General features: G+C 47.9%; 1 protein-coding gene across 1 annotated transcript; it reads right to left on the bottom strand.

Annotated features, from left to right (window-relative positions):
• Window positions 1-1,106: 1,106 nt before the first annotated feature.
• On the bottom strand, window positions 1,107-17,466 carry wdr62 (WD repeat domain 62). The gene is made up of 32 exons (XM_080006960.1): window positions 17,355-17,466; window positions 16,445-16,533; window positions 16,257-16,319; window positions 16,107-16,164; window positions 15,702-15,872; window positions 15,488-15,625; window positions 15,067-15,249; window positions 14,825-14,985; window positions 14,545-14,734; window positions 13,464-13,598; window positions 13,225-13,388; window positions 13,048-13,139; window positions 12,637-12,762; window positions 11,895-11,965; window positions 11,634-11,755; window positions 10,492-10,567; window positions 10,275-10,386; window positions 9,830-9,893; window positions 9,613-9,702; window positions 9,307-9,404; window positions 9,142-9,206; window positions 8,822-9,043; window positions 8,430-8,506; window positions 8,203-8,339; window positions 7,666-7,770; window positions 6,640-6,766; window positions 5,119-5,176; window positions 4,985-5,051; window positions 2,217-2,718; window positions 1,841-1,938; window positions 1,669-1,763; window positions 1,107-1,538 (listed from the first exon to the last, which is right to left on the bottom strand). Exons 1-32 carry the CDS (start codon window positions 17,454-17,456, stop codon window positions 1,299-1,301), a joined length of 4,098 nt encoding a protein of 1,365 aa, XP_079863086.1. The 5' UTR covers window positions 17,457-17,466; the 3' UTR covers window positions 1,107-1,298.
• Between the last annotated feature and the right edge of the window lie 627 nt (window positions 17,467-18,093).

The raw sequence follows: 18,093 nt of genomic DNA, 5'->3' as shown, positions 1-18,093 counted from the left end.
ATAAGTCCGTAAAGGCTAGTGACGTCAGACACTGCCCAGGCGTCTGAGACACGCCCCCCTCATTAGCATACTCACCAAGTTACACGTTTTTATACACACACGTTACATTACGTTACATTGATCAGACACTTTTATCCAAAGCCACTTACAATTATTCAAACAGCGACGGACGCAGCCATCAGGAGCAATGAGGGGTTAAGTGTCTTGCTCAAGGACACTACAGCATGCTAGCAGGAGGAGCCTGGGATCCAACCAGCAACCTTTAGATGACTAGACAACCAGCTCTACCTCCTGAGCACACACACACACACACACACACACACACACACACACACACACACACACACACACACACACACACACACACACACACACACACACACACACACACACACACACACACACACACACACACACACACACACACACACACATTTTGTTTTTCCATTTCTATAATTTCTTCTTGGTTATTGTCAGTACTGCTTCCATAAAAAAAAAAAAGTAAAACCCAATTTTCATGGGCGGATCAGTCACTAGAAAACTGGTTAACACAAATTATTAATTGCCCGGAGGAAAAATTACAAGTTGACAAAGAAAGAGACCATGAATTCATTGTAGTCGTAATATTGTTATTTCAATCATTGTGAGCAGAGGAATTAAAAACTTTACTTATAACTGTATTAAAATGTGTATTCAATTTCTGACTAGTATTGAAATGCAGAAGGACAAAACAATGTGTTCCTCCGTTTAAGAGGAAACAAACTGTATTTACATAGATCACTGTATTGCAGTAAAGCCTAAAGGAGTTTGACATAACTTCTAATTTAAGTGGTTTGGCACTTTACATTTCACTGCATATATGTATGAAAGTATGTATATGTAAGTGACGAATAAAAATCTTGAATCTTGAAACATTGCAGAAACCACCAGCTCTTAAAGTTAAGGTTGAAACATTTGTAAATACACTAGAGTTGACGATTGTATAAAACTAAGAAAAACTAAAATATGTCAATATCTCATCAGCAAGTAATAGTCGAAGATTCATCCCTAGAAAATGATCAAAACAAACTGGGAAAAAATTTTAAAAAAAATTCCCGGACAAAACGTCTGAAACATGTATATTTATTCACAAGGTTTAAAAAGCAACAAAGGAATCCAAAACTTCATAAATATTTACAGTAAACAAATATATAAAACAAATGGATCAAAACATGAAATATTACATGCATAAAAAAAACTTAAAATATTGGTGCGAATTAAAAACAAAATGTGCAAGCTAGGAACAGGAGGAAACTTGTTCACTGTTGGAATGTCTTATCGTTCATCTGCAGTTTGTGCTGCATCATCTGCAGCAGCGAGTCAGAGTACCTCTCCAGCAGCTGCACCGTCCTGTCGTCCACCGGCGTCCTGAAGGGGGCGCCACCGCCCCCGCCCTCGCCCTCCTCTCGCAGCGCTGACTGCAGGTCGGCCTGGGCGGCGTGGAGCGCCCCCTTCAGGACGGACGATGCCTGGTCACACGGCCAAGACGCCGATTTGACCTGAAGACACAGAGAGTGACTGTTGGTGTTTGCTCCACCAGGGGGCGCTGTCGGCCCACACACCCATGGAAACAAACAACGCAAAGTTGTAACATTGTCGCCAGGTTCTCAACCGAGTGTTCACACCGACCTTCTCGTAGAGCTCCAGCGCTTTTCTGAGCGACAGTCGCAGCTCTTCGACCGCCTGCCCACAGAGCTCCACCTGCTCCACCTGCTCCAGAGAACCTGGAAACCAAAAACCCATCCATGTTTCCTCCACGAGCAGAGAGACTGGATCCTACACCAGACTCCTCCATCCTTACCTGGCTCCAGCCGGACAGATTTCCTGTCTGGAAGACCGACGGCAGGAAGTGCCTCCCGGCCGGTTGGGGTGGGGGGCGTGGCAGACCTAGCCCGGTTGCTGGGAAGAACAAGGAGGAGGGGTTAAACCGTAGATCATAAGCGGTTACAGCGCTTGGACACATTTACCTTTCACATAAGTCATATTTTGCAATTTTAACTCCAGTGCGTTTTTTCTATGCTCACAGCGGGTAGCGCCATGTTTGGCTCATAGAGAACAGCGACCAGCTACAATTATCCAAATAGTTGAATTTTATAAACAACTCAAGATGACAAACTCCTCATTCAGGTAAAGACTACCAATGAGATCTAAGTGAGGAATTAAAGCGGCGTCGTTACCTGGCTCCACCCAGCGGCAGGGAGGTGCTGGCGCTGCTCGAGGAAACCGTTTCCAAGCGACAGAGCTTAGAGGAAGAGGGCGAGGAGATCAGGAAGTTCTCCACCGCCGGAGGACGGTCCTCCGCGTTCTCCACCGCCGGAGGACGGTCCTCCGCGTTCTCCACCGCCGGAGGACGGTCCTCCGCGTTCTCCACCGCCGGAGGACGGTCCTCCGCGTTCTCCACCTCCGGAGGACGGTTCTCCAGGTTCTCCGTCGCCAGAGGACGGTTCTCCAGGTTCTCCGACGCCAGAGGACGGTTCTCCAGGTTCTCCTGCTCAGCCCAAGGCTGCTCCTCCAGGAGGGAGGAGTTAAGGCCCGGTTGTGGTTTGTGGGCCGGTCTGGCTTTGGCATGGTAGCTGGCTGTGGTTCCCATGTAGCTGTGGTGTAGGGGCCGGTGCAGCGGTGTTGTAGGTGCCAAGTTCAGGATGCTGGAGCGGGCCGACAGGGTCCTGGCTGTAACATCTGTTCAGAAAACCCAAAAGCTCAGAGCAGCGGGCGGAGCCTTTCTTCACTAGTCGCTGTGTAAGATATTGGTTCGGTGCAGATTCCCTCCACCGTGTTGACAAAATGAGGTTTGGTTTTAACTGAAATATGTTCGATACCGTCAGCGCCGCTAAACTTTGCAGCGGATCTGAAAGACAAGGCCTGGCAGTGAAGCCCCGCCCCCTCCACAGAAATCCCCTTTACATCCACCCTGCTCCATCTGAAACCCATTTCAGACACAAGAGCCCAAATCCTGCAGCGTTCACAACAATCTAAAGCTCAATCTATTCTCTTGTTGTGTTCAGTTCGACAGGATCTACTTTTATGAAGCCACTCTAGAACGGGTGTGGTCTCAATCGTGTTTAAAGTCTAAAAAGATTGTATTTTTATGATGGAATGAATAAAAGGTACATTTTCTGGTTTTCCTATTTGTTCCTAAAAGCTCTGATCCAGTAAAAGAACCAAGAGAATGATTCCACATTCAGACGGAGCAGTGAGAGAACCTCGAGGGTTTGACTTGAACAATAGAACCTAGATGAAGAGGATTTTAAACTGATTCTTCCCAAATCAATCAAAGACAAATGAAAAATAAAGCACCAACTGGAATCTGCAAAAAGATACAAATTCTAGAATTGTAATACTTTGTCTGGACAGTGACATTCTGGACATCTGTCTGGACATCGCCACTGTCAGCACAGTGACGACACGACAACAGGGTGCCTGGCTGAAGTGGGAACAGGCGATGGAGCAACTGTCACCTGGCACGACAGCTGGAAGTGGAACCCCCAGAGGATTAAGTTCTAGATCCAGGGGGTTTACGATGTCCTCCCCAGTCCATCTAACCTGTTCACATGGGGCAAAGTAGAAACACCAGCATGTTTCCTTTGTTCCAAAACAGGTACCCTGGAGCACATCCTGAGCAGTTGCTCCAAGGCACTGATGAAGGACGCTATCGCTGGAGACACGGCCAGGTCCTCAAGTCCATCGCTGAGGCAATCAGCAAGGTGACAGCAGATACACCCACGCTACAGCCAGGAGGATCGACTTTGTCAAGGCAGGAGAGAAGCCAAGGAGCAGACCCAGGAACTGCTCTGTTGGGCTGCTGTCCACAGCACAAGACTGGGGGGTGACAGTGGACCACAAGAGGCAGCTGAAAATTCCATCACACAGACATTATCTTGGTCTCTGAGGCCAGAAGACAGCTCATCTGACTGGAACTGACAGTGCCCTGGGAAGAGCGAATGGAGGAAGCGGGCCAAGTACCAGGAGCTGGTGGACGACTGCCACAGGAGTGGTTGGAGGACTAGGTGCATGCCAGTCGAAGTGGGCAGTCGGGTATTTGCAAGCCATTCCCTCAGCAAGACCTATAGAGTGCTGGGGATTACGAGGCCTTAAGAGGAAAAAAGTCATCAACAACAACGTGGAGGCAGCAGAAAAGGCGTCTTGTGGCTATAAAGGGGCGACCAGTGGGGTCAGTAGCATAGATGAGGGCGTCTGTTGCAAAACCTGAAACACCCAATGACTCCAAGATACAACACTGATGATCTGTGTCCAAGTTTGAGCGTCAGAAGATGCATTTAAAACTGTCTGGAAGTTATGAAACCGTTTCCCTCTTAAATTAAATACCACCAGTAACAAATAAATTTTAATATTATATGTTGTTCGTTGTAACAAAGTCAGAGATTATCATTTCATTCTGTACACACACACACACACACACACACACACACACACACACACACACACACACACACACACACACACACACACACACACACACACACACACACACACACACACACACACCTCTCAGGCCGGCCCGGCAGCGGACCATTGTCAGGGTTTTCCTGCGACGTTTTTCTGGCCTGGGGTGCAGCAGGGGCTGATGGGTAACGGGGCAGGAGCGCCGCCCCCCAGCAGGGCAGCACCGAGCTAGAGCGACAGACGGATGTGATGCTCTGCGGCTGCGGTCACGGCAGAGTGGAAACACTCTTCCTACTCTTACAGAGACAATTTAGTTTTGGACGTTTTGTCTTGGTTTCACATTTATCCGAGTGACTCTACAACCATCAACCAGACAAATTATAAACAGATATAGATGGAGTTTGAACTTTAGACATAATCCATAAAGAGTGAAAGTGAACAAGTACATCAAAGTGAACGCAGGTGCAAAACTTGGAAGCAGAAGTTTCCAGAAGGTCAGAGTGTGGAGGATCCACACCACGGATCCAGGAGCAGAACTCACCGTCATGTGGCTCTTCCCTCGGAGAAGATCCTGACGTCGGGTTCTGAGGACAGGGTGTGGCGTTCACCTGGAAGTACACAGCCACTAAAGTAACTACAGCAACCCCTCCAGTAATGCCACTGTGCGTTTCATACCTCCTCTTTGTCAATGGAGACAATCTGTTCCTCTGAGATCGGGCGAGGAAATTCAACCCTAAACACAATAAACAAAACACAAACGTTACATTTATACTAGAGTTAGGGCTGCCCCCGACCAAAGACTTTCCTAGTCGAGTAGGAGTCGTCAGTCAGTCTGTACCTGACTCAGAATTCTGAGTGTGGAATCGTGTTTCCCTCTCCGATGGTACAGACGATGCTAGTGACGTGTGCACCAGTGACGGGCGCCCGCAACAGTGATTTTATTTCAGACTATTTTACGTCTCCTTACAGAACGAAACCGTATGGAAGGAAAGCCTGTGTAACGGGGCCACTTCCTCCGTGACTCTTCCCGACCGCCCCCTCTCCATGCGTCATGCACAGAAAATAATCTGAAGGAGTCTACGGGTCGTGCCCCGTTGCTCCGTGCCCCGCCCCCACGCTGTTTTACTTGTTTTATTTGGAGGAACGGGGCACGGAGAACTGTGTTCCATTCACACATATCAAAATATATTTATCATTCCCCTTATTTATAATGCCTCAGTGAAATGTTATCCCTGTGCATTTTGTAAGATTCTGTTTTATCCTGTTGTTGTGATGCACACTGACAAATAAATAAGAACACAACTGCTGGATTTAAGAATCCAACCGATGATTCGACTTAGTCAACTTTCAGGTGACTAAGCCCCAGTCAGTTCAAGCCATTAGGAGACTAATCGTCGCACGTTTACGATATGAATTTCATTATTTAAATAGATATTTTTAGGGCATCAGAAAATGGTTTGAGTTCCAGGGCTGAGAAAGAATGTTATAACTAACATAGTTAACACTGCTACATGACAGATAAGTACAAAACCTAATAACCAGCCTTTAAAATATACATTTATTTACAAGCGCTGCGTGCACGAAGCGAGACGCCTGTTAATTAACGGCAAAAACCACTCATCAAAAACAGTCATTATTTTTCTGAATATGCCAGAGCAACCAGCGAGGAGACTTTTTGTTAATTTTTATTTATTATTATTTTTGTTTCAAATGAAAAGCCCTCCAGCGTTTCATTCACAGGTCCATACAGATTGAGGTTCAGTTTGACAAGGCGTAGCTACCAATGAGGTTTTTTTCCTGTGACAAACCGACCAATGAAAAACTTGTTCCACTACGACTCTTCTCCTTTTTGTCTTCTTGTTCTTGACTATTTATGGACAGCCCCAAGTGTTTATTTTAAACACTTCAACTAAAACACATTTTTTAAAGCAACTAATAGAAGTACACAAACAAGCAAACAGAAAGAAGAATACATGTAATAATATGATACATTATATTTCTATGAATATAAATGCATGTCAGATATGTAGGCCACTACTCTTATTCTATAGTTGCAGGAATTAGGATTGTAACGTAAATTAATAAGAAATCATCTGTAATCGCTCCCAATAAGCAAGCTTCTAGGAGTACTACCCGGTTCTGATAATGCCGTTACCATGGTGATTTATGTACACATTCAGGACTCCAGATACACACCTAGAGACCTCGGAGCGGACGCGGTCCCGGAACCGGGACAGGAAGCGCGTGGAGATGCTGAATCGCGGGTTCAGAAAGTCCCGCTCCACTGGAGAGGGCAGGCGTCGCAGGTCAGTGTCAAACTGCTCTGAAAGGTGAAAGGTCACACAGGGAATGGTCACAGCCATGGTCCCAAAGCTTCCCATGTACCGAATTGTACCACTAGGTGTCGCACTTGACTCAGCAGCCACTTCCGAGTTAGTGGCGGTAATGCACCACTACGTGGAAAAAAGGAGAAGAGCGTAAAGCAGCACCACATTCAGCAGGACAACTGAGTGACAGATTGTGTTTTTATTTCTTACAACCATGCAACTTAACTTTTCTGTTTGAAATATCATCTCCTTCATGTCTCGCCACTAAATTGGGCATGGCCTGTTGCACACTAATGCGACAGGTTAGTCTGTTTATAGACAAACATAATCTGTTAATTACGTTGTCATATTGCTTATTAGTAACGCGAGACAAGTTGGATTTAGCGCTGCAAGGCTGTCTGCACAGGTTGCTGATTGCGGCAGTTTCGCCACCACACGCCAAGTGATGTTTTCCGGGTCCTCCGCCACAGAGACACACCGATGACAGGGATTGTTAACAACAGTTTATTGTAGAGAGTGGGCCAGCTGGAACAAGCCAGGAGCAGATAAACATTTGTCATGACAGGGCTCCTCTCCTGAGTGTGTGTGGGGATGGGGGTTTTACCTGCTGCTCGTTAGCGCAAACAACGAGCAACAGGTATGCAGCCACCCTGATCCCAGTCACCTAGATCCAGGTCAGGTGTGGCCGCTCACCACACTGATGTAGGCTATTTTTTAAATTTGCCAGCAGGTCTCATAATGACAAACGCCGGTTTAGTCGCTTTGTATAAAATCAAACCGGTTCAGGCTTGTACACTGGACCAGAAAAAATGGAAATGGGCCCAAATTGAATATACGTGTATTTGTGAAAATGTTGAAATGAACCCAGAGCAGAATTTGAAGCTCTGTGACGTACCTCCACTGGTCAGAGTCTCAAAGTGCTGCAGCAAACACCTCCCGTCCTCCTCTTCCTCGAGGCCCCAGCTGTCGAAGGAGCTTCCCTGACTGAGACAGTCCGTGTCTGGAGAGCAGAGAATACATTTCAGTTAATCACCATTCCAACATGATCATCATGAGAACAGATGGTGAAGTTCAGTCAAATAAATTTAAATAAATTTAGTCATTTAAATTTAGTCATTTATCAGACGCTTTTATCCAAAGCGACTTACAATTGTTCAATCACCGACGGACGCAGCCATCAGGAGCAATTAGGGGTTAGGTGTCTTGCTCAAGGACACTACAGCATGCTAGCAGGAGGAGCCTGGGATCCAACCAGCAACCTTTAGATCACTAGACCACCAGCTCTACCGCCTGAGCTACCACCCCCACTAGTTCATTCAGTTGAAAGATTCCTCGAAATAAACAGCATGAAAGGGTTTGTGTCAACACTTCAGAAGGAAAGCAGCCCAAGCCGGTTTGTGAGGTTCCGAGAGTTTTCCTACGTGGGACCTACCGTCCTGCGGCAGGTCCGAGCTCCTGGCAGAACCGTCACAGCACGCAGAGTCTGGACTCAGATCCTCCCGACACGACCCCTGACCCCCCAACCCAGGAGAACGCTGCCCTGCAGGCTGAGCCGGCTTCTTAAACTCCCTGCGCACACACACATTAAATAAACCCGAGACAAATATGTTCATGCATTTCTAAACGTTCTCCTTTGATAAGAGATTCTGCAAGGGTCACCTTTCTCCAGCAGGGGGCAGCGGCTCTGTACTGGTTGGGGGGGGCATGAGGCAACCGCTGGGCTGATCTTCTGGAAGCTGCAGAACAGAAACCCAATCATCAGCATCATTCAGCACCAGTCATAACCATCTTTGCTCAGGACATTTTAAAAATAAACAATTCATTTGCTTGGCTGATCAAACTCTGGTTTGGTATATTCTGCACCCCAGAGAGGGGTGTGGCCACACCCAGAGTAGAGAAACAGGAGCACAGAGGCTGGACTAACTAACTGGCAATCTAAATGATGTCATGTAATGTTTTTGATGCATCAATGAATTGACTCATACATTTCCCCACATGTCAGCCAACCATGACACTCCGTCCAGGCCATGTCAGCGTTTCAGTGTGATCACCTTGTCTTCCTCCTCCTCCTCCTCTCCCAGGAGGCTGTCCAGGCTCTGGGGGAAGAAGTGAAGTGTCTCCTCCTCTTCTTCATCTTCATCCTGGCTTCTGTTGGGGCTCGGAGAGGCCTGGTAGTGAATGATGAGGGGCGGGGCCGGCTCTGTCCAGCGGCTCCGAGGGGCCACAGGAGACTCATCCGGGGCCCCAGTAGGGCGAGCATAGTTCCCGGCATCCTTGTGGACAAAACAAAAACCTTTTCATTCAACAGGACGTGACTGAAGGAGAACATGCCAACACACCCAGATCTGACCAATAAAAACCCCTGACTCACCAGTTTGCGGAACCACAATGGAAGCTTGCCATTGCTCTGTAGGGGCGGTGGCTCAAAGGGGAGATCTGCAGACGAAACACCAGGAGATCCACACACACTGGATCATACCTCAAGAACAACAGACTGGATCTCTGCTCAGAGCTGAAAGGTGAACGATCCTCTCACCGTCAGTAGCGTCCAGTCTGGCTGGAGTCTGAGGAAGATCCTCCTCCTCCTCAGTAGGGGGCAGCGAGGCGCTTGGCACAGCAATGAAGGTTTCCCTCCTGGACACCAAACAGTAAACTGATCAGTTGGTTCCTACAAGACTCCTTCACTGCTGAGATTATTTGGAGGGATCTACTGACCGTACCATCTACCGGGGGGGCACTGAGTGCATTCAATTAAGGTATAAACCAAGAGGATCTACTGAGCTGACGTGCTGACCTGCTCAACTGGCGGGGGGGGGGGGGGGGTACAGGTGATCTACTACACCTGATGTGTTGCTTGCAGGGTTGGTTGGCCCTTTGCTTCTTCCTCATGGTGTTGGTCATCTGGGAGTCCAAGCCCCATATGAACACACAGCTAGAGCCACACAACAGGGAACAGACTCAGTGCTGCAGAGTGGAGGAGTGGTGGAGAGGAGTCACGATGGCTTCAACAGCTGAAGATCCACAGAAAGCCTGTGGTTGTCCTGGGCACCGTGGCTTACCTGTCTCCTGACACCGTGATGAGGTGTCTGCAGTCCTGAGAGAACCTCATGCCGGTGACAATCTCTGTGGGAAACGCAGGAAAGCAGCGTTCAACACCAAACCTTTTCACAGCGTTAAACAAGCCATGAAATGGCTTTGAGTAGCAAGACAAACTTGTTTTTTTTTCATATCCAGCAGGTATTCCACCCAGCAGGTATTCCTCTACAGGACGTGGATATTCATTTGCTATCGAATGGTTTCAGTTTGCCAGGCGATCACTCTTCTTCCGCCTCTCAATTCTTCCTTTTATTAGACAGTTTTGCACGTGTATCGTGATGATTCCACGTGCAGTCAAAGTCCAAAACAAAATATTCTTACATGATAACCCATAATGCAACCCTCCCAGCATAGTCACACTGCAAACCACCAGAGGTTGAAGGGTTGGGAGCGGAAAGTCTTCGTTACCAGAGTGTCCAATCAGCGTGACCACGGCCTCCCCGCTCTCATAGTCGAGGATGCTGATGCTTTTATCTGAGCAGCTTGTGGCCAAGTAGCTTCCTGTGGGGTCCATGGTGACCTGGTGAACAGGAAGCTGTCAGCGTACATTCAACACCGTTTGGACAGTGACTCAAGTCTGATAAGTGCCTGCACAGTCTAAAGACATAAGAAAAGGTCTTCTCACCTTCAGCAGGGTTCCGTCATCGCTGGAGGAACCTTTTAGACAACGTTTCATCTTCCCGCTTTCCACTTCATAGACCCTGTGAAGAAGAGAGACCCTCATAACACTGCTAGACTTTAGGAGACCCCAGACCCTCACAAGAACACTGGAACTTGGAGACTCTCAAAACACCAATGGACTGAGACCTCAGACTTGCAGAACACTAATAGACCCTGGAGACCCCAGACCCTGGGGTGACAACTTTTCTTGGCGGCCCTCAGAACGCCACTCAACCCGAGAGACCCCAGATCCTCTCAAGAACACTGGAACTAGGAGACCTCAGACCACCACTGGACCAGCACAGTAGAATTTAATTTTTCTAAAAACAGCCACTTCAGTCCTACCCAAACATACATCTCAAATCCATATCTGTAGTATTTACTTTTAGCTATGGAGCTACTGTGCTGACTACCAAACCATTAGCATCACCTCTCTTGCCTTAGGAAATATAATTCAGTAGTTTCTCCACAGCGATCTAGAAGCAGCATTGGGACCGTCAGGCTCAATCCCTCAACAGCAGCTTCACTCCACTTCTGGATTTTACCATTGGCTGCCAAACACAGGTACAGTGAAACCCCAGGCCAAGTTTCCAAGGTTCAAAAACGTATGGACACTGAAATGAATCGAGGAGCCGACAGGGTACCGTACATCTGGATTCATGAATATTAATTCTAGCAGTTGATGCCAACAGCACGAGCCAGCGTTTCAGTCAATCACTGAAAAACAGGGTTAAGAACCTGAACTTCTCCATTTTCTCTGTAGCAATGAATTTTCTAATATTTTGCCACATTTGGTCCTAACCTAACACAGAATGTTTTTTGTTTCAGTCAGTGAGAGCCTTCTAGTGGAACTTTACCATGTATTTAAGTGTCACTTACAAACTTGATATCAAGACGGCAATTTTGGTGTTTTAATCACGTGTTGAATTACTACATGTTGATCATAAAATGTTGCAGCCTTTAGGTCATTACATAATGTGTTGTTATGGGGCCTTTTAACTCAAGACATTCTACTTCAAAACAAAACTTTCAGCTCGGCATGGCCCTACCCCTTAAGACGGAACCCCTCCCAGGAACGGCCCCGCCCTCTTCGCTTTGAAGTCTCACCTGACGTTGCGGTCCTGGCAGGCGATGGCGGCGTGGGTGCGTGTGGCGTCCACATCCATGTCGTACAGTGTGGTCTTCTCCACCACGTGGTGCCTCCGTGAGAAGAGCAGCCCCTCGGACGTCTGTGGGGCAACGCAAGGAGTCATAGGAAATAAACTATGATCTGGGTTATGATCATAGTTATTTAAAACCCTTTAATCCAGTTTTAGAGAATCAGAGTGATTGCACTGAATGTTACTTCTAAGGTGCTGCTACTCAGACCTGCTCTGCGCTGCGGAAGTAGATGCTCTTATCAGCTCCACAGCTCAGCATGTTCACCTCTGGACTCACACCTGAACACAGGAAGTGGTGTGAGACAAGAAGTGGTGTGAGAGTGGAAGGGTGCGAGACAGACAGGAAGTGGTGCCAGACAGAGAAGAAGTATCTCAACAGCATTAGTGGAAGAACTCAGACATTTCACTTCCTAAAAGTTCAAGGACAGAAAACTGTAGAAATGTAGAACTTTCAAGGTAAAGGTATAAGTACTTGCTGTTAAATGTTAAGTATTCAAAGTAAAACTGCTACAAACTTCAGTTATTTGACAGTGAGTAGAGTATAAGTCTCTGAAAATAAACACACTTAAGTATAGATACTTCAAAAATGTACTTGTACTTGATAGTTTACACCAGTAACAAGTTTGATATCTGCGCACCAAACATTAACAGAGTAGAACCATTAGTAGTAGTATTTCTACCAGTGGAGTGAGTAACTAGTAGTATTTGTACCAGTGACGTGAGTAACTAGTAGTAGTACCAATACCAGTGGAATGAGTAACTAGTATTTGTACCAGTGGAGTGAGTAACTAGTAGTATTTGTAGTAGTACTAGTAAGGCTGGGTTCTGCTTGTCCGTCTTTCCACAGTGCTTTATACTTGTACGGATTTTGGGTTTAGTGTCACATTCAGTGAAACCACAATGTACAGAAGAAGCCTCCGGCATGGAGAAGGCTGCCGCAGCCTCTGTACCGGTGAACTTGATGGCGGTGACGGAGCCCGAGTGGTCGTACAGACTCTGCTCCAGGCTGTAGCTGCTCTGCAGGTCAAAGACGTGGATCAGACGATCTCTGCTCGCCGACGCCAGCAGCTTCAGACCTGGAGGCGGAGGAAACACCTTCCTTACAAGTCAACCAGCGTTTCAAAGCAGTGCGGCCATATGCAGATAAATCAGGAGTAACACTCATGAGCTTGATTTAAAGTGTTCCAGAGAGACAATCCCATCTGTTTGTAGATGAATGACATTTGAAAAACTCGAGAAATTCAAAGTTCCTCATCAGTTTGAAGCTGGTGGCTACCCAGAACCCTGTTGTGGACTTTACGGTTGGTCATGATGTGTGTGGTTTGGAGTTGACAGCAGGTGCAGCCGCTGCACACACTCACCTGTCTCTGAGGGAGAAAACTCCAGACACAAAACCTCAGAGTCATGGGCCTCGATCTTCACCAACTCATCCAGGAAGTTTAGCCCAAAGATCCTACACACACACACACACACACACACCTCAAGTATAACCTCTGAAGTGGTTTTACTGGGTAGTTGTTGCTTTCTGCGTGGCTCACCGCACGTTGCCATGGTGATCCCCCGCTGCGAGGTGTTGTCCATCTGGGCTGATTCTAAGGACTCTGATCCCCGATTTCCCATCAGCCCCCGCGATGTCACCAGGCTCCGCCTCCGCCTGCAGGTGCTGTTTGTCCTCGCCCACGTACACGATCCTCAGCAGGTCCTGACACATGCACACACATTTTAATGATCTGTGTGTGTGTGTGTGTGTGTGTGTGTGTGTGTGTGTGTGTCCTACATTGCTGTAGAGGTTGCGGGTGCAGGGCAGTGCCTGGCTCAGAGGACCATCAGAGTTCCACAGCCTGATGGTGTTGTCGGAAGAGCAGGTGATGAAACAGGAAGTGGTTGGTCCTGGCCCCACCTCCGGATACGTCTGCAACACAGTGGCCAATCAGAGCCTCCCTCTCTGTCGGCCACGCTAACGCTGCTTCACAAATGAACTCTAGACAATGTCCAGATAATCAGGACTGGACATTGTCCCGAGTTTCCCTTTCACATATGGAGCAAAAAAAAAAAAAAAAAAAAAAAAAAAAAAAAAAAAAAAAAAGGAGATTGTCTGTGTCAGAAGCGTTTACACCACCTGGAAATACTCAGTTTGGTTTAGACGAGGGGCGGAGCCAGGGTAGAGCGTGCAGGAGGCAGGACATGACCCAGTGACGCTGCAGAGTTTTACCCAAGATGGTGGACGATGCTACAGACTTTTTTGGCATTGATACTCTATGTATTTGGAAGTATCCATAATGTAAACGAGAGACTGGAAAGGAATAATAAAGAAAGCAGAAAGGAGTACGCAGCAGCTACGCTCCGTGCACCAACCTCCACACAAAGGTACATAACTGGCGTATGATGGTGATGTCATCAACAGGCGACACGCCCACTGTGAATGATCCGGACATCACCTGCTCTGTTCACATATAACGCTCAATCAGACATTATACAGACATTGTACTCGGGTGCTGGCTGGGTCAAATGAATGGGACATTTGTGTTCACACATACAGCTCCTCAGGGTAATGTCTGGATCATTTCAGGGTTACAGTGCCTGTGTGAAAGCAGCTTAAAGGTGCCCCGATGGAACAGGCGCCCATCATGATTTGCCGATATTGGTTTTAAATAGTGTGATCGGTATAAAGGCTTAAAATTGGCCCCATGATCGGTATCAGCCGATACTTCTTCCAGCGATCGGCCCGAAAACCCTGATCCAAGCACCCTCAGGCCCCGCCCCCGTCGATTCATTTATTTAAATCATATTCGGTCATTGTTGCTCATTCTGTAAATTCAGCAACAGATTCTCGCACACACACACGTACACACACGTACCTCCACGCCCCACACACAGCCGCTGTGGTACAGAGCTGAGTACACCTTCTCCACCTTCCTCACATCACGCACGTCCCACACATAAACGCTGTGGTCACTGTACACGCACGTCAGCTGTCTGGACGCAGGGTCGAAGGTCAGCGCTAAGGTGTCTGGGTAAGCGGTGTCAGGCCTGGCGGGTGGCGCCGTCCTGCGGTGGGAACAGAATCAAGTGGTTCCACATCTGACTTAACAGCTTTTCATCCATTTCCAAGACCAAACATTGCATCACATTGCTTACCCATGGTAAATGCTGGGAGCCAGTTCCACTCCCAGACAGTGGGGGCGCTGCAGCGTGGAGATGTACTGCAGGTTCCGAGGATTCAGCACCCGCACGGTGCCGTCGGCACAGCCGCAGAACACGTAGAGCTCAGTGACGGACAGACACCGAGCGGAAGGCGTCTGAGGAAGCGGGAGGAAGTGGAATGAAGCCACAGGAAGTTGGAGCCAAACATATGTGGTGTAATGGAGAGCAGGTCGGACCTTCAGGTCAATCCAGGACTCCAGGTGTCTGCCCTTGCTGAACAGACACAGCGTTCCAGAGCCGCTCAGGCAGTAGGTGACGTCGGCCATCTTGCCCCGCCCGCACGCCACTCCGCAGAAAAGGCTGGTCTTGAAATCTCCCAGCAACCCCGAGCGGCCAATCAGGGGCACCGTGCTGTTCACCTGGGAGGTTTGAAGGTCATGGCAGCGTCATGTGGCCAGCCCAAACATCCCCCCGGTAGCTATGGTAGCTCTAGTCTGGCATTTGGTGAACTAACTCCAAACAAAGTTCTTTCAAACAGACTCAACTTCGTTCTAAACTCCAACATTTAGCTGTGGATCTTCAGAAGTCAGTTTGAAAAGACAGATAGAGAGAGACACAATGAGAAAGAGAGAGAACAAGAGAGACAGGTGTTCCTACCCGTCTCTCTCTTGAAGCGTCCAGGTACCAGAACTTGACGTGTCGGTTGCCGGCGGTAACAAAGTAGCTGCTGTCCTCCGAGAAGGAGACCGAGAGGACGCGACTGGAGACCTTGTTGGAGGCGATGACCGTTCCCTTCTGCACACACGACAGGAAGATGGTTCACAGCTCTCTATAACACAGCTAGCTTAGCTTAGCGTGTGCACGTGTGTACCTGCCACTCCCACACGTTGACCGTCTGGTCGTGCTGGTGTCCCACCGACACGATGCAGCTGCTGTTTGCAGAGAAGGAGACGCAGGAGACTCCGTACTGGTGGCACTGAACCTCAGCCAGCTGGGCTCCGTCAGCCACGGCCCACACACGCACACATGGAAGGTGGCCACTCTAACACACACACACACACACACACACACACACACACACACACACACACACACACACACACACACACACACACACACACACACACACACACACACACACACACACACACACACACACACACACACACACACACACGTAAGGCCCTGCAGGTCACTGAAAGGTCCCTTTTTGACCCAGTTGGGATTCCATACTAACCAGTTATCACTGGTACAACTAGCGGGTTGAACCACTCACCTCACCAGAGACCAAATACTTTCCATCGAGAGAGAAAGCCAGAGCAGTGACTGTTTTCCTGGGAGAGAAACAGCAAAAGACAGAGTTAGAGAGAAGCGACGACTAGCCCTGGGTCAGAACCGACTGATTCTGCAGAAGAACCGGGTTCACCTTGACGTGTTGATGATGTGTCTCTGCTTATTCTTCTTTGGATGAAGGAGAACAATGACACACCTGCAACAAGAACCTTCCTGTCAATCTACAGACGACAACACTGATGCTTTTCTAAAACGCCTCATATGGTTTTTGACCCAGCTCGGTGAAGGTCCGGTCCTCGGACCAGGACCGGTGGGGCTCACCCTGCGGGGTAGGCCGTCAGCCCGGAGGTGTGGTCGCACGTGAGGCCGCTGCTGTTGGTGGTGATGCCCAGAACCTTCTCCAGAACCACCTGGAGGACGCAGAGCACAGAACTGAGCTTCTCTCACAAAAACACTGAGTTTAAAGTGGAAATCCATCAGATCCTCTGTGGTGGTGGATGACACTCGGCCCAGAGTTCAACTCCACAAGGAGCTATGCTGCGTTAGCTAATTCACTGCGATTGCCTTTCTCTTGTGCGTGTGGCGGACCCCGCCACCAACAATGAAACAGCATGTAGAGGAGAACATGCAGAATACTAACACATTTAACGGCTGTTTGTTATAATGTGCCAGCAGTGGCAGAAGAAGTACTTTGACTGAAGTTAAAATACCCTGAAACAAAATCACTAAAGTCAAACATTGACATTTCTACTCTTTCAAAAGTACTTTTTATGTAATATTATTTATTTGATATAATAATATTTGTCAAAACAGTCATTTATAAACGCAGAATCAGAATCTGTTGTAAATGTATCCGCCGGGTACATTTACATATACAAGGATTTTTTTCTGGTATATTTATACGTTGTATGACATTGACTTTCTTTTGGAACAGAGTAAAACAGTGTAGACATTTCCCGTGAAACGTAGTGGAGTAAAAACCCGAAGTCTCCCAAACGGAACATACTTTAGTAAGCACTTAAAAAAGTACTTGTGCTGAAAATTACATTACATTTAGCAGACGAAAAGTACTTTGTTGTTACTTTCCACCACTCAATCAAGCACCAAATGTGGACTTTTTTCCCGTTTCCGTGTTTGTTTTGCGTTTGTGAGCAGCTGGTCTCACGGGTTCCACCTTAACGCATCCACCCCGGGCCCGACGCCTTCCTTCCCCGCGACTCGCACTGCTTACACGGCTGTGGGAGCTCCGTCTGGGCTGGCTCTGTCGGGTCTTCCTCCACATGCTGGCGACGTTCTGCCTCCTCGGCCTGGAGCCCGCTGCCTCTGTCGCCATCGCTTCCGCGCTCCGAGCCGTTGGAACGAGCCGGTCGCGCCGGGACAAAGCGGCGCAGAGTGAGCGCGTCGACACGGACTGAACCGGGCGGCGGGGCGCGTTTTAAACTAGACCCCGCCCACTGGCCTACGTCACTTCCGGATGGCGGAGTCCGTTGGAGGCGTCTGTAAACAAAACATTTAAAATGAAGAAATGCACAAGTTATAAATAAATGACGCTCCATAACCCTACACAAACATAAGGTCTTTCTATCCTTTTCTTTGTTTTTATTTGTATTCTTTTTCGACTACTGCTCGGCGTGTTCAATGGTTTGGGAACCAGGTGTGTGATCAACGCTTCCGCCCGAGTTGATCCACGTCGTCACTGCTGGACACCCTGTCACGGTGCTGACGTCATCTAGATTAGCTAAGAGATCAGATAATAAAGTACATCATTCAAGATTCAAGATTCAAGATTTGTATTCGTCACTTTCATATACATACTTTCATACATATATGCAGTGAAATGTAATGCAACGCACCCGGTGATAACACACAATATGTCCTAGGAAAAATGTCTTTCTAATAGCCCAACTAACTGACTCCTAAAACGTAATACAGTAAGTCGAATACTTATAGAATAAAATAAAAATATATAG

The sequence above is a fragment of the Zeus faber genome, assembly GCF_960531495.2.
Source record: "Zeus faber genome assembly, chromosome: 9".
Classification (NCBI taxonomy): Eukaryota; Metazoa; Chordata; class Actinopteri; order Zeiformes; family Zeidae; genus Zeus; species Zeus faber.
This window is presented reverse-complemented; position numbering and strand designations above follow the sequence as displayed.

Excerpts from the sequence above, each read along its gene's own strand:
- wdr62 (XM_080006960.1), bottom strand. The coding sequence starts at position 17,456 with ATGGCGACAGAGGCAGCGGGCTCCAGGCCGAGGAGGCAGAACGTCGCC. Across the intron at positions 16,320-16,444 it reads CTGACGGCCTACCCCGCAGG|GTGTGTCATTGTTCTCCTTC; the intron begins GTGAGCCCCACC and ends TTCTTGTTGCAG. Across the intron at positions 16,165-16,256 it reads CACATCATCAACACGTCAAG|GAAAACAGTCACTGCTCTGG; the intron begins GTGAACCCGGTT and ends TTTCTCTCCCAG.